This window comes from Gracilinanus agilis, chromosome 3 (genome assembly GCF_016433145.1).
Source record: "Gracilinanus agilis isolate LMUSP501 chromosome 3, AgileGrace, whole genome shotgun sequence".
Classification (NCBI taxonomy): Eukaryota; Metazoa; Chordata; class Mammalia; order Didelphimorphia; family Didelphidae; genus Gracilinanus; species Gracilinanus agilis.
The window spans coordinates 346,175,473-346,189,749 of NC_058132.1; the positions used below are offsets into that span (position 1 = coordinate 346,175,473).

The 14,277-nt window shown below is 35.8% G+C and overlaps 1 protein-coding gene across 1 annotated transcript in view; it reads right to left on the reverse strand.

The window, feature by feature from the left end:
* The window catches only part of ARHGAP31 (Rho GTPase activating protein 31), a 182,322-nt gene that overhangs the window by 3,074 nt on the left and 164,971 nt on the right, over nt 1-14,277 (reverse strand). Inside the window, exons 8-11 of the mRNA XM_044669173.1 lie at nt 13,067-13,191; nt 11,415-11,417; nt 8,242-8,301; nt 75-656 (exon numbers count right to left, since the gene is read on the reverse strand). Coding sequence (XP_044525108.1) covers nt 75-656; nt 8,242-8,301; nt 11,415-11,417; nt 13,067-13,191 — 770 coding nt within the window. The remainder of the gene's footprint in view (nt 1-74; nt 657-8,241; nt 8,302-11,414; nt 11,418-13,066; nt 13,192-14,277) is intronic.

Genomic DNA, 14,277 nt, shown 5'->3' on the forward strand with positions numbered 1-14,277 from the left:
AAGAAAGAAAGAAAGAAAGGAAAAGAAAGAAAGAAAAAATTTAAATCAAGGGGATATCTTCCATGAAATTTTACCTGTGGAAGCATCAGCTGCAGTTATCTTCTCCTCCTCAAACCCAGGCCAACCCCCACCCTCAGCCCCTTGGAAAGAAGATTCTTCCAGGCTTGAGAGTGACTGCATTTCCTTGGGAGGTGTTCTGCAAGGGGTACTGTTGGTACTGATAACTGCTGATACCCGAAGAGGCACAGAGACTGCAAAGGGCTCTGAGATGTTGAGGGCTTTCCGCTGGTGCCGAGGCGAGGACTCCATCTGGAAGAGGCTGCTGGTGAACACTGATTTGCTGGAGCTGTCATTTGAAGTGTAGAACATGGCAAGCATCTTTGGGGCTGCCTGATCATTCTCTGGATCCTCCACGGGTCGAAATACCTTTAGCTGCTCTGGTGGGGCACGGGCCTGAGGAGACTTGATCAGACTTCTTTCGCCACTCAGAACTGAGCCTCCCTCTGCTCCCGCTGGGGCTCCCTCCTGGCCCCATTCACCTTCCTGCTTGCTAAGGTCACAGGAGCTACCACTGCTTGTTGTCTGCAGTTTCATTGCTGGGATGAAAAAACCCCCAGTGGTGACTGTCCGATTGAAATGTCCTTTTGTATCTTTACCTAGATGAGTAAGGGCAAACACGTGGAAAATTTTGTGAATACCAAAAGCACACAAAAGATCCTATTCATTTGGATAAATACATGGCCATCATTCAGACACAATACATCTGGACATTCCTACCTATACTTAAATAACCATATGAGCTTTAAGGAGAAAAGCAAGCAAGGATTGGCAACAAAATTCTTTTTTTTTAATTAATTTATTTTTAATTGATTAACTAATTTAGAATATTTTCCCATGGTTTCATGATTCATGTTCTTTCCCTCCCCTCCTCTTTCCTGTCTCCCAGAACCAATGAGCAATTTCACTAGGTTTTACATGTATCATTGATCAAGATCTATTTCCATATTATTAATATTTGCAATAGAGTGATCATTTAGAGTCTACATCCCCAATCGTATCCCCATTGAACCATGTGGTCGATCATATGTTTTTCTTCTATGTTTCTGCTCCCACAGTTCTTTCTCTGGATGTGGGTAGTTTTCTTTCTTATAAGTCCCTCAGTATTGTCCTGGGTCATTGCATTGCTGCTAGTACAGAAGTCCATTATTTTCGATTATATATATATATATATATGTGGTATTGAAGGATACCACAGTGTATCCTTCTCTGTATACAATGTTCTTCTGAGCTCCTTTTGCTCTGCATCAATTCCTTGAGGTTGGTCCAGTTCACATGGAATTCCTCCAGGTCATTATTCCTTTTAGCCCAAAAGGATTCCATCACCATCAGATACCACAATTTGTTCAGCCTTTCCTCAATTGATGGACACCCTGTGATTTTCCAGTTTTTTTTTTGCCACTACAAAGAGCACAGCTATAAATATTTTTGTATAAATCTTTTTCCTTATTATTTCTTTGGTGTATAAACCCAGCAGCACGACTTGGTCAAAAGTTAGGCTTTCTTTTAGAGCCCTTTGTGCATAGTTCCAAATTGCCCTCCAGAATGGTTGGACCAATTCACACTTCACAACAGCATTGTGTAATAGTGTCTCAATTTTGCCACATCCCCTCCAACATTTATTATTTTCCTTTGCGGCCATACTAGCCAATCATATTGGTACCTCAGAGTTGTTTTGATTTTGGCAACAGAATTCTGAGACAGATGTTGCAATGTAAAAAGATTTACTCAAGAGAAAACAAAACAATAAACAAAAAAACAGCTGTGGCATATAGCAACTTACCAGTAAGAAATAACTTTGGAGAAAGTGTCAGTTAAATGCTGGCTGATAACTCTGAGATAAAACCATTTAATTTCTTTGTCTATATGTAGTCATAAGGGATAATGTCATTTTGGACTGTAAGAGAGGTTTTAGAAGAGGCCAGCTGTTTAGATTGCTGGGAAATATAAGCTGAGAAGGTGTCAACTGATGTAAAAAGGGAGAAAGAATGAATGAAATTAGGCATTTTTTTATCCAAGGAAAGAGAACAGTAAAACTGAAAAATAAAAAGTGAAAAATAAAATTTCCTAAGATTTAGACATGGCTGAAGTAACTGGAAAAATAAAAAATGATTGATGAGGCAGGCAGACTTCCTGGCATAGAGAAGTAAACAAGAACAAGGTTCAAATACTGCCTCTGATATGTGCTGGCTGTGACCTGGGTAAAGTGGTATAACCCTTCAGGGCTACATACAGGCTACTCTCTAAATTGCAGAGCAAATACTGGGCAAAAAGCACTAATGGTGAAGTAAGAGGACTTGATGTCAAACACTGCCTCTGATGATGCTATAACATTGAGTAAGTCACTTAATCTCTCTAAAAGGAGAGGAAATCAATGATCTTTGACATCTCATCTTCAATAATTTGCATTGGGAAAAGAAATTTCTTCACTGGGAGTTCTTAATAGAAAAGAAGTCACAAGTTTAGGTCTACCAAAAGGTTGATGAGAGAGAAAGGGTCAAAAGAAGTTTCAAGGGTTCTAGAGATACACAGGGATGCCAACTTTTTTCCCTTCCTTCTCTCCCTTGTATACCTAGAAATTTGAGCTAATCCACCGCCGGAATACACAGTGGATGGAGAAATAATGCAAGAGGGAACTTGACTGGCTTAGTGACTAGAAGAGGAGAAGATTCCCCAAAAGGGAAGTGGATTGGCAGCACTGATTGCTGCTACAGGGAATTCTGAAGCATAAAACTTGGAGAGCTGAAATGGGGGTAGTCCCATGGACTTTTCAAAACCAGTCCAGAAGGTTGAGTATAAAAGAAAGAAAACTCTTAAGAGCTGAGTAACCTAATATTCCCAATAGCTGATTTTTTTCCTTTAAAAATAATCCATTAAAATAATTGTCTCCTATTTTCATATTTGTTTTTTATATCTTCTGAGTTAATATTCCTTCATGAAAGATAACTGATATTAAAATTATTAAAACTAAGTTAAAATTAAAATTTAAAACTGAGAGGTCTTATTTCTACAAAAGTCTTTTAATATAATAAAAATTATTTCTTTTAAATCTTATATTGCCATCTCCTGTTTGGTCATAAATTCTTCCCTTCTCTGTAAATCAATCAGGCAAACTAAACTATGTTTACCCAATTTACTTATGGTATCACTCTTTGTATCTATATCACATATCCTTTTTGACCTTTAATTGGTATAGGGTATGAAATGGTCTATGCATGGTTTCTGCCATACTATTTTCCAGTTTTCCTAGAAGTTTTTTGTCAAATAGTGAGTTCTTATTGTGTATCTATTCTACTCCATTGATCTACCATTCTATTTCTTAGCCAGTGCCAGACTGTTTTGATGATTAATGCATTATAGTACAGTTTGAAATCTGGTATTGGCTAGGCCACCTTCCTTTACTTTTTTTTTTCATGAATTCCCATGATATTTTTGCCTTTTTTTTCTTCCAGATGAATTTTATTTTTTTTTCTAATTCTTTAAAATAATTATTTGGCAGTTATATTGATACAGCACTGAATAAGTAAATTAATTTAGGCAGAATTGTTGCTTTTATCATATTTGCTTGATCTACCCATGAGCAATTAGTATTTTTCTTATTCTTTGGATCTGACTTTATTTGTGTGAAAAGAATTTTGCAATTATGTTCATATAATTACTGTGTTTGTCTCAGCAAGTAGATTACCAGGTATTTTATAATGTCTAGAGTGATTTTAAATGAAATGTCTCTTTCAATCTTGAGCTGCTGGATTTTACTGGTAATTTATAGAAATGCCAATTATTTATGTGGGTTTATTTTGCATCCTGCAACTCTGCCAAAGTTATTAATGTTTTCAACTAGTTTCTTAGTTGATTCTCTAGGAGTCTATCTTCAAAGGATGATAGTTTAGTTTCTTCATTGCTTACTTTAATTCCTTCAATTTCTTTTTCTTATTGCTAAAGTTACCATTTCTAGCATAATATTAAATAATATAGTGTTAATGGGCACCCTTGCTTCACTCCTGATCTTATTAGGAAGCCTTCTGACATTTCCATTGCAGATGATACTTGCTGATACATTCCTGATGAAAAGACCAGAGCTGAATGGAAAATCTGACTCAAACATAAGATTCAAGAGAATTATAAAAGGGTTAACAGGAAAGAGAATCAAAAGACATTCAATAAGGTTAAACTGATTATATACCTACATAGGAAGATGATTCTTTTAATTCCTAAGAACTTTATAATTATTAGGTCAGTTAGAAGGAGTATATATAAATGGAGGGCAAGAGTGTGAATTGAATATGATGGTATGATATAAAAAAATAAAATTAAGTCATGAGAAGGAGGAATGCTTTGGGAGAAGGGGGAAGGGAAAAATAGAATAGGATAAATTATTGCACATAAAAGATACATGAAAGAGTTTTTTTGGTTCAGGGGATGATGGGGAGGTGGGGGTGGAGGGCTTGAACCTTACTTTCATTGGAATTGGTTCAATGAGGGAAGAACATATACTATAAGTTGAGTGTACAAATATATTTTATCCTACAGGAAAGTAGTAGGGGGGTGAAGAGAAAAAGGAGAGGTGATAGAAAAAAGGGCAAATTGGGAGAGAGGGAAGTCAGAAAATAAACAGGGGGAACTAAGGTGGAAAGTAATACACAGTAATCACAGGCCTCATTTCTTACATATGTAGAGAAATGTATTGAATGTATAAGAATAGTCACTCCACAGTTGATAAATGGAAAAAGGATATGAACAGGCATTTCTCAGACAAAGTAATTAAAGTTCTCTATAGTCAAGCAAAAAAATGGTCCAAAGCATTATTGATTAGATAAATGCAAATTACCAAAGTACCACCCCACACCTATCAGATTGGCTATTATGACAGCAAAGAAAATGACAAAACTTGCAGATGTGGGAAAATTAAGACACTAATGCACTGTCCTAGGTATAAACTTACTCAGTCATCGTGGATAGTAATTTGGACATATGACCAAAGGACTATAAAACAGTAAATAATAGCCTTTGATCCAGCAATACCATTACTGGGTTTGTATTCCAAAGAAATAAAAAACAAAAAGCAGAAGGACGCCTATGTACAAAAATATTTAAAGCAGCTCTTTTTGTGGAGGAAAAGAACTGGGAAGTGAGAGGATACCTATCAATTGAGGATGACTAAGTAAGTTATGGTAAACGATTATAGTGAAGTTCTATTGTACTGTATAAAATGATGAACAAGAAGAGCTCAGAAAAACCCGGAAAAACTTACATGAACTGATGCAGAGTGAAATGAGCAGAACCAGGAGAACATTGTACACAGTGACAGGAACACCCTACTGTACTGAACTGAACAACTGTGAATGTCTTAGCTATTTTTATCAATACAATGATCCAAAACAATCCCAAAGGCCTCATGATAAAAAATACTATCTGCTTCCAGAGAAGAAACTGATGGAGTCTGAATTCAGACCAAAGAAAACTTTTTTCATTTTTTCTAAATTAAAAAAAAAAATTGACAAAAAGATTAATATGGACACATGTTTCATATGATTGCATATTTAAAATCTATAGAAGACTACTTAACATCTTGAGGGATGAAGAGAGGGAGTTTCAATCTGAGAATCAAAATTCTTACAAAAAATGTTGGAAAAAGGACTTATGCAAAAGAATGCCATCTACATTGAGAGAAAGAACTATGGGAGTAGCAGTGCAAAAGCAAAACATATGACATCATTTATCACATGTATATATGGGTATGTGATTTGAGGTTTAGGTTTTAAAAAAAAAAATCACTCTATAGCAAAAATGAATAATATAGAAATAGGTATCAAGTGATAACATTTGTACAATCCAATGGTTGTACAAATTTGTACAACCCAGTGTGCTTGTCGGCTCTGGGAGTGGGGAGGAAAGAGGGGAAAGAAAACAAATCATGGAAACATGGAAAAATATTTAAAAATTAAAAAATAAAATAAAATAAATGTTGGAAACTTTTCACATGCAATTGGGGGGAGGGAGGGAGGAATTAAATAAATAAATGCCTGAATGGTATCACAAAGAGTGAGATATGACTAAACTCAACAATAAGAAGGGATGAGTATTCACTCTCTTGCAATTCAATTCAAGAGGCATTTATTACTAAATATGCAAGGCAGCAGTTGAAAATACATTTATATGTATATATGTACACATATATGTACATCTTTGTTTTTATATAAATTTTAATAATTTATTAGTAATATCAATAATTTTAATATCAACTTTTATAAAATGATGTTTCAACATATGTGATAGTTATTACTATTGTTGCTGTGTTGGTCCTACATTTTTTGAAGAAAAATTGATGGCATCATAGGTTAATATCTTTACTTGTGCATGAGTTGTATTCAAGGGAGGCAGTGTTGCCTTACTTAAGTAATCAAGTACTTAAGTCATCAGCCTTACTCTGCCTTCCATTGTCATCAAAGTCTAGTGTCAAGACAAAAGTCAGGGTGACTGGTGATGGCCTCGGATGCGATGTATGACCTTAGCCAAAGAGCTCAGCAAGCCCTCACACCAGGGGTGCTAGACTTCCTTGAACATCTAGACACCCTAATTTAGGGGCAATTAGATGGTGCAGTGAATTGAGAGTATTGGGCTTGGAATCAGTGAGATTCGTCTTCATGAATTCAAATCTAGCCTCAAATAGTGACTAGCTATGTGATTCTAGATAAGTCATTTAACCCTGTTTGCCTCAGTTTTTTCAGCTGTAAAATGAACTGGAGAAGGAAATGGCAAACTACTCCAGTATCTTTGCCAAGAAAACCCCAGACGGAGTAAAAACAAGTTGGCTATGACTGAACCACCACAAGATTACCTCAAGAACTGTGAGGGGAGAAGTTGCCAACTGTCCTTTGGTGATGGAATCTGCCAATGTTTGTGGGAAATGGAAGAATCAAACCTTGGGATTGTATTTGGTATTTCCTCTCTCCTATTTTTCATATTCAATCAGCAATTCATTCCACATTCAGAAACATCTCTTGTACCTGACTGGTTTTCTTTATTTCCAGCCTCCACCTTTACTATTACCTACTATTGTAGCAGACTTCTAATGGGTCTTCCCATAATTACTCTCTGCCCCCTCCACTGCATTTTTCATCCACATTCTTATGCATTGATTCAATCTTATTATTTCTTTGCTCAAAAAACTCCACACACTCCTGATTGTATCCAGTGTGCAGTTTAACTCCTTTGTCAGGCATTAAAGCCCTCTAATTAATACCACCTTATCTTTCCATCCTGATCATTATATTACTTCCCTTCTCACAATCTATGCTCCAGCCAAATTTGGCTACTGTGTCCTATGGTGTACACATTATGCTTTCTCACAATGATGCCCTTCCTTATGCTATTTCCTTTTCCTAGAATGTCCTCTCCTTCTCTCATTACCCAAATTCTTGCCCATCCTTTAAGGACTCAATGAGATCTCCTTTATAAAGCCTTGCTTGATCCCTGTTCCCCATTCATAAATAATCACAAAGCATTCTATTTTTCAAATTTCTCTAACATCTTCATGTAATAAAGCACATCGTAGTTTGTGTCATTGGTCCAGATTAGATCCTAAGCTTCATCAGTGTTTAATTTAAACATTGTATATAGGGGCCAAAGGCAATGCTTTCCAGATAGCAGATATTTTATCAATTTTTTTATTAAATGAATAATTGAAAGTTTGAATAAATATACAATTTTTATGGCCTTTTACTACTGATTCACAGTATCTTTTTCCCTCTATAAGGTCCCCCACCTTCACCCCATAACCATTAAGTAGAGTCAAATTAAACAAATCAAAATATTGTTCTTTTCTGAAACAATATCTCATTCTGTAACTGAAGTCCTTCTACCCAGAGAGGGTTCCTTTTTCCATACCACCCACAGTAGGCTCTCTCCTAACCAAGCCTGTGCATCACGGAGAAGACCACTGCTCTCCAGCTCTATTAGCCTTCAATGGTTCTCATGGGAAAAGTCATAAATCTTCTCTGAGAGGGCAGACTGCCCTCTGAACCTCAGAACTAAGGTTGATCATCACTGAACTTACTGTTCTATCACAATGAATTCAGAGTAAGGACAGATATGATCAGGGAACAAATGGAGGCTGGCAAGTGTATGAATGTCAGCAACAACAGCTAAAAATGACTAATTCAGATATCAGTTTTTAGATCTCACCTTCTACTGGCATAGAACAGAGAGAGTCCATGCTCTTGGCGGGTCGGATTGTAGCTTTTTCTATTAAAAAAAAATACAAACAAATAAGTAGTTAAACACTACATCAATATCATTGAAGAAATAGCATCCTAGAAGAAATAATCAGATTATATGTAGATAGATAGATAGACAGATAGACAGATAGATAGATAGATAGATAGATAGACATAGAGATAGATGGATAGAGACAGACATAGATAAATGGATATATAGGACAGATGGATAGACAGAGACAGACAGAAAGACAGATAGGTAGATATACATATATAGATACATATACATAGATATATGTAGTTAGAAAAAACTTCATGACACATTTCCATGTACTAGGAACAGTTTATCAGTCCCCCCAAAACTTACCATTGGTCAATTACTGATGTTTGTCAATGGAACACACCTCTTCTTTATTGATTATTCCCCGATAGGTAGAGTTCATATAGCTTATTTATAGAAGATTTTTTCAGACTGTCACTCAAAATCTACTTTTAATTTATATGCATTTCTATCAAGATTGGTTATGTATTCTCCAAACCTATGAAAATTAAATTTTAGGGATGGGGGAGTGGGCTTCTTTAGGTACACTCAGAAACAAGGATGAGAAATAACAGTTGCTAGTGAAACTGCAGTAAAATTGTCTTTAAAAATGCAAAATAACTAAAAGGCACCTCAGCCTAAATCAATTTGTTCTAAATACTTCAACATATCCTGAGGCAATCTTTGTTTTAAATCATGGGTTGAAAATTGAAAATAAAAATGACACCAAACCATCAAGAAAAGTCTAATCTGGGGGCAGCTGGGTGGTCCAGTGGATTGAAAGCCACACCTAGAGATGAGAAGTCCTAGATTCATATTTGACCTCAGGTTTCCTAGCTGTGTGACCCTGGACAAGTCACTCAATCCCCCTTGCATAGCCCTTACCACTCTTCTCCTTTGAACCAATACACAGTATTGATTCCAAGACTGAAGGTAAGGGTTTAAAAAAAAAAGACTAAATTGATTTGAATATGATGTTATATCAGGGAAGTAATCTGTTTTTTGAACATTTTTTCCATTGGATTTAATTTAAATATATTTTGGTGCTTAAGGAGACAAATCCTTAGCTATCTAGACAACTTAACTATCAGAAGGGCTCATTCCCCAAGGATTCCAAAAACCCTGTCTTTGTTTTCTTTTTAATGGATTTCTCTCCATTTGTATCGATCTTTTATTTTTCATAATTTCCAAAAATATTCCCTCTCATTCTTTCCCCAGAAAGACATCCGTCTAAGACAGTCATTTTCAAACTGTTGATCTCAGGACTCTTTATACTCTTAAAAACCATGGAGGACTCCCGAAAGAGCTTTTGTTTATGTGAATTACAGCTCTCAATGTTTACCATATTAGAATTAAAATGTCTTGGTATTGTTACCAAAAATAGTTTTAACTTCAAGAACCTCCCTAAAAAGGTGGAACTCCCCAAGCACATATTGAGAAATACTGCTATAAAGTTTTGTCGAATGCTAAATCTATGATCCTGTGATCCTTTAAACAAAAGAACTTTTTAAAAAGGCAATTCAACAAAGCTAGTCAAGCATTTGCTGAGTTCCAAACCATATACATCATTTCCAGGTGGAACATTTCTTTAAATAACTACTCTCACGGGAATGATATAGATGCAAATCTTAGAATAGTTTAAACAATTACTGTGACTTCCATTGGGGCAGTGAGGTGGCACAGTAGATACTGGGTCTGGAGTGAAGAAGATTCATCTTTCTGAATTCAAATATAGACTTAGACAATTACCAGCTGTGTGAACTTGGGAAAGTCACTGCACTTTGTTTGCTTCAATTATTCATCTATAAAATGAGCTAGAGAAGGAGATGGCAAACTGCTCCAGTGTCTTTGCCAAGAAAACTGCAAAGGAGGTCATAAAGAGTTGGACACAGGGGGCAGCTGGGTGGCTCAGTGGATTGAGAGCCAGGCCTAGAAACAGGAAGTCCTAGGTTCAAATCTGGCCTCATACACTTCCTAGCTGTGTGACCCTGGGCAAGTCACTCAACCCCCATTGCCTACCCTTACCACTATTCTGCCTTGGAGCCAATATACAGAATTGACTCTAAGATGAAAGGTAAGGGTTTAAAAAAAAAAAAAAGAGTTGGACACAGATGACTTTAAAAAGACTGAACAACAGAACTATCACTGCCACTCTTTTACCTGATATACTATTTCCAGTTTTCAACATGTATTTGTATACATCATTGCACTTAAGCCTCAAAAACATCCTGAGGTAATACTAACAAAAATTATTATGTAATATTTTAGTATATGGTTATTTTATTATAATAATGATAATTGTTATTTTTATTATAGATGTCTGTGTTTTAACAAGTGCTTTAGGCACATTTAGGCACATTATTTCATTTGATACAAAAAACTTGTGATAGGTCCTCCAGACTTCATTAATCCCATTTTATAGAATCTCAGAAGGAAATAAGGAACAATGACTTTCCTAAGGCTACACAGCTAATAATAAGTGATGGAACAGGGAATAGAGCAAAAGTTTTCAGTTCTTTTCACTAAACTAAACTGCAAATAAACTGTTCTTATATTCAAAAATAACATACTATAGATGTGCCATCAGAAAATGGGCATACCTAAGTTTTTAGAGATCTAATTATTATGTTATAATTTTGTGACTTTTAGCGTCTGTCTTAAGATCAAAACTAAGTATCCATTCCAAGGAGGAAAAGCAGTAAGAGCTGGGCAATTAGGGTTCAGTGATTTGCCCAGGGTCACACAACTAAGAAGTATTTGAGGGCATATTTAAACCCAGGATCTACTGACTCGAGGCCTGGCACCCAATCCACTATGCTACCTAGCTACTCCTTAGAGGTTCAACTTATTTTATAACGTTAAAAATAAAGCTGACAAGAGCAAACTTATGAAGACTGACTGGGTCAAAGAAGACAAATGAATTGTGCAAGTCTCTCATTTGTTAGAATATAAGGGAAGCAGGGCTTCAATTGTTTAGACAGTTTGAGGTTCAGCTAAGTCAGATCATTTTGAAAGCATCTCTAGATAGAATTGGATGACCCTGTGGCACAGTGGACTCTTCTAATCAAGAAGACTCTTCCTTATGAATTCAAATCTGACACCTACTAGCTGTGTGACCCTGGACAAGTCACTTCACCCTGTTTGCCTCAGTTTCCTCAAATGTAAATTAAACTAAAGAAGGAAATGCAAACTACTACAGTATCTCTACCAAGAAACCCCCAAATGGGGTCATGACTAAAACTACTGAACAACAAAACTACGTGGAATTACAAGAAGGACATAAAATAGATGTCTATCCAGTCTTTCTATCATGATCTGTTCTCATCATTATTGTAATAAACCACTACAAGCGGTCCATCCCATCATGGTTCTATACATTAACAGAGGAAGAAGGACCAGTACTTAATTTTGAGGAACAAGATTAGAGAGAGATAAACGTTGCCAAATATACACAAAAGAAATTGTCACTGGAGGCAAGATGGATTTGAAGTCATTTAAGGATTCACTTTCAAGACATTCCAGACATGGGGAAGATCACGAAAGAATAGAAAAGATCTGCAATAATATTATCACCACAAAAATCACCTGTGAGCAAACCCATATTTCTATTTTCACATCTCTATATAATGGTTATGAGAATGCTCTACCAATGATGCCCTTGATGAAAACATGAAAGGAAAGCAGGCAGGCTTTTATCGGTGACTTTCTGCAACAGTACAGTCATAAAACCAATTGCCCCCAAAGTGTAGAAAAATAAAATATATCTTTGAATTTATTGTTTGCCGATTGCAGAAAAAGTATTTGATTTAGTGGATAGAACTAGGCACAGACATGGGGGTTCTCTTCAAAGAAGGTAGCTATCTTCTGGGCATGTTAAGATAACACATTCCTTAACAAATACAACCTTGATGATAATTTTAATGATCCTCTGACTAGGAGCATCAAGGGAAGCATGAACCAGACACTCTGTGTTGCCCAAAGGGTTTGGCAATGTCATGGAAGATGTCCCATATAGAATGCAAATAGGAGAGGATCACCCTAGAAACAGAGTGGTCCTCTGGGCACTAGCGATGGATGGTGTCATGACTGAATCAAGCCCTGAAACATTACAGAATTTTTTCAATAAATCCATAGCCACTTAAAAAAAAAAAAACTGGATTATCAGTCCATACAGAAAAAATAAGGGGATGAAGCATACATATTAACCAGATTATAACAATAAATTGGATTGGCACCACAATTGAACTACTTCATATGTATGGCCAGGTACAAAATTATTGACAATGAGCTAGGAATTCTCCTGAATATTTAAATAGCAATTAATTCCAATACTATACAAACTGTTTGAAAAAAATAGGGAAAAGGGCAGCTAAGAAGCACAGTACAAAGAGTGTCAGGGCTGGAGTAGGGAGGATGTGGGTTCAAATTTGGCCCCAGAACTTCCTAACTGTGTGACTCAGGGCAAGTCACTTATCCCCCATTGCCTAGCCCTTGTCACTTTTCTGCCTAAGAACGAATACATAGTATTGATTCTAAGTTGCAAGATATGGGTTATTAAAAAAAGAAAAAAAGGTTAATTATATGCAGAATGATTAAAATTATACATAATTGAATTATAATATTTAGGAGTCATAATCATCTTGGTTGACATAAAAGTTTATATCTTTTTAGGGTTAGAGAGTTCTACATGCTTAAACGAAAGAAAGAAAAGGAGCAGCACTAGGAAAGATATGCCAAAAAATAGTGTACTTACCAGATAATCTCTGACCTCTCACAAATACACTCCCATTCCGATTCAGCTTTGATTTTGAGTCTGAGCCAGATCGCCCCAGGTTAAATATTGACTTCCATTTCTTAGATTTACTAGAAAGCTTCCTTCTAAAAAAAATCAGCAATAATTATTTTATTATTTGCTATTTAGAGGGTAGCTTCTGTTATACAAACAGCTTTGCAATCACATTCTTAATTATGATGTTTCCTCAGCAATGAATGGACATGCCATTTAGGAATTTACTCTCTAGAAAAAGCAAGATCAGCCCATTGTTCCCTATGGACAAGGAGGGTCATGTAAAGAATGAGCCCAACTTAGATTCCAATAGGCTAAAGAGAATCACTTCTCTGCTTCTAAGGGGCAGTGTGATTTTTACAGAAGTATCACTCTATTAATAGATGTGCTCCAAAAGTAGGGGACCAAAGTTTGTATGTCACTGCACAGAATGTAAAACCTTTTTGAAATATTGGTTAATTTAACAATTTTAACATTCTTCTTTCTTTTTTTAAAACTTAATTTGTAAAGGGCAGCTCTCTAAGAAGAGGAGAGATGAAAGAAGATGTAGATAACATAAACAGGTATCAATAAAATTTGTTTATTAGTCATAAAATGTGGTATATATAAGCTTTTTCTAAAGTAGAGATTAGAAAAAAAATCTCCACTCAATTTTTGTAGATGTGGGGAATTATAAGTTGGAACATTGCAAATACTGTCAGAACCAATAAATAGATTGCTCAATTATACTGAACTGATTAATTTATTCACCCCTATCTTTTTCTATTCTTTTTTAGAAGGCTCCAGAAGAAGGCAGGAGAATATTTACAAATGAAAGGGACATAAAAACAAAAGCTGTAATTAAATTTTTGAAAAGGTAACAAAAAGGGAAAAGGCTGCATACTTTGTAGGCAGAGATTCTACCTTGAACACCTGATATACGAACACAATCCAGGAGTGTGTAAGCATCTTGAAGGCAAGAACTGTTTCATTTTTGTCATTGTATTCCTGACACGGTGCTTATCATATTGTATGCCCTTAATAAATAACTGGTGATCTGGACTATTTCATTGAGCATTTATTAAATAAGCACTTACTATGTGCCAGGCACCAATGCTGGGGATAAAAAGTAAAGTTGGCAAGACAATCTCTACCAGCTTATATCCTAATTGGGTAAAATAACATATAAAGGGCAGTTG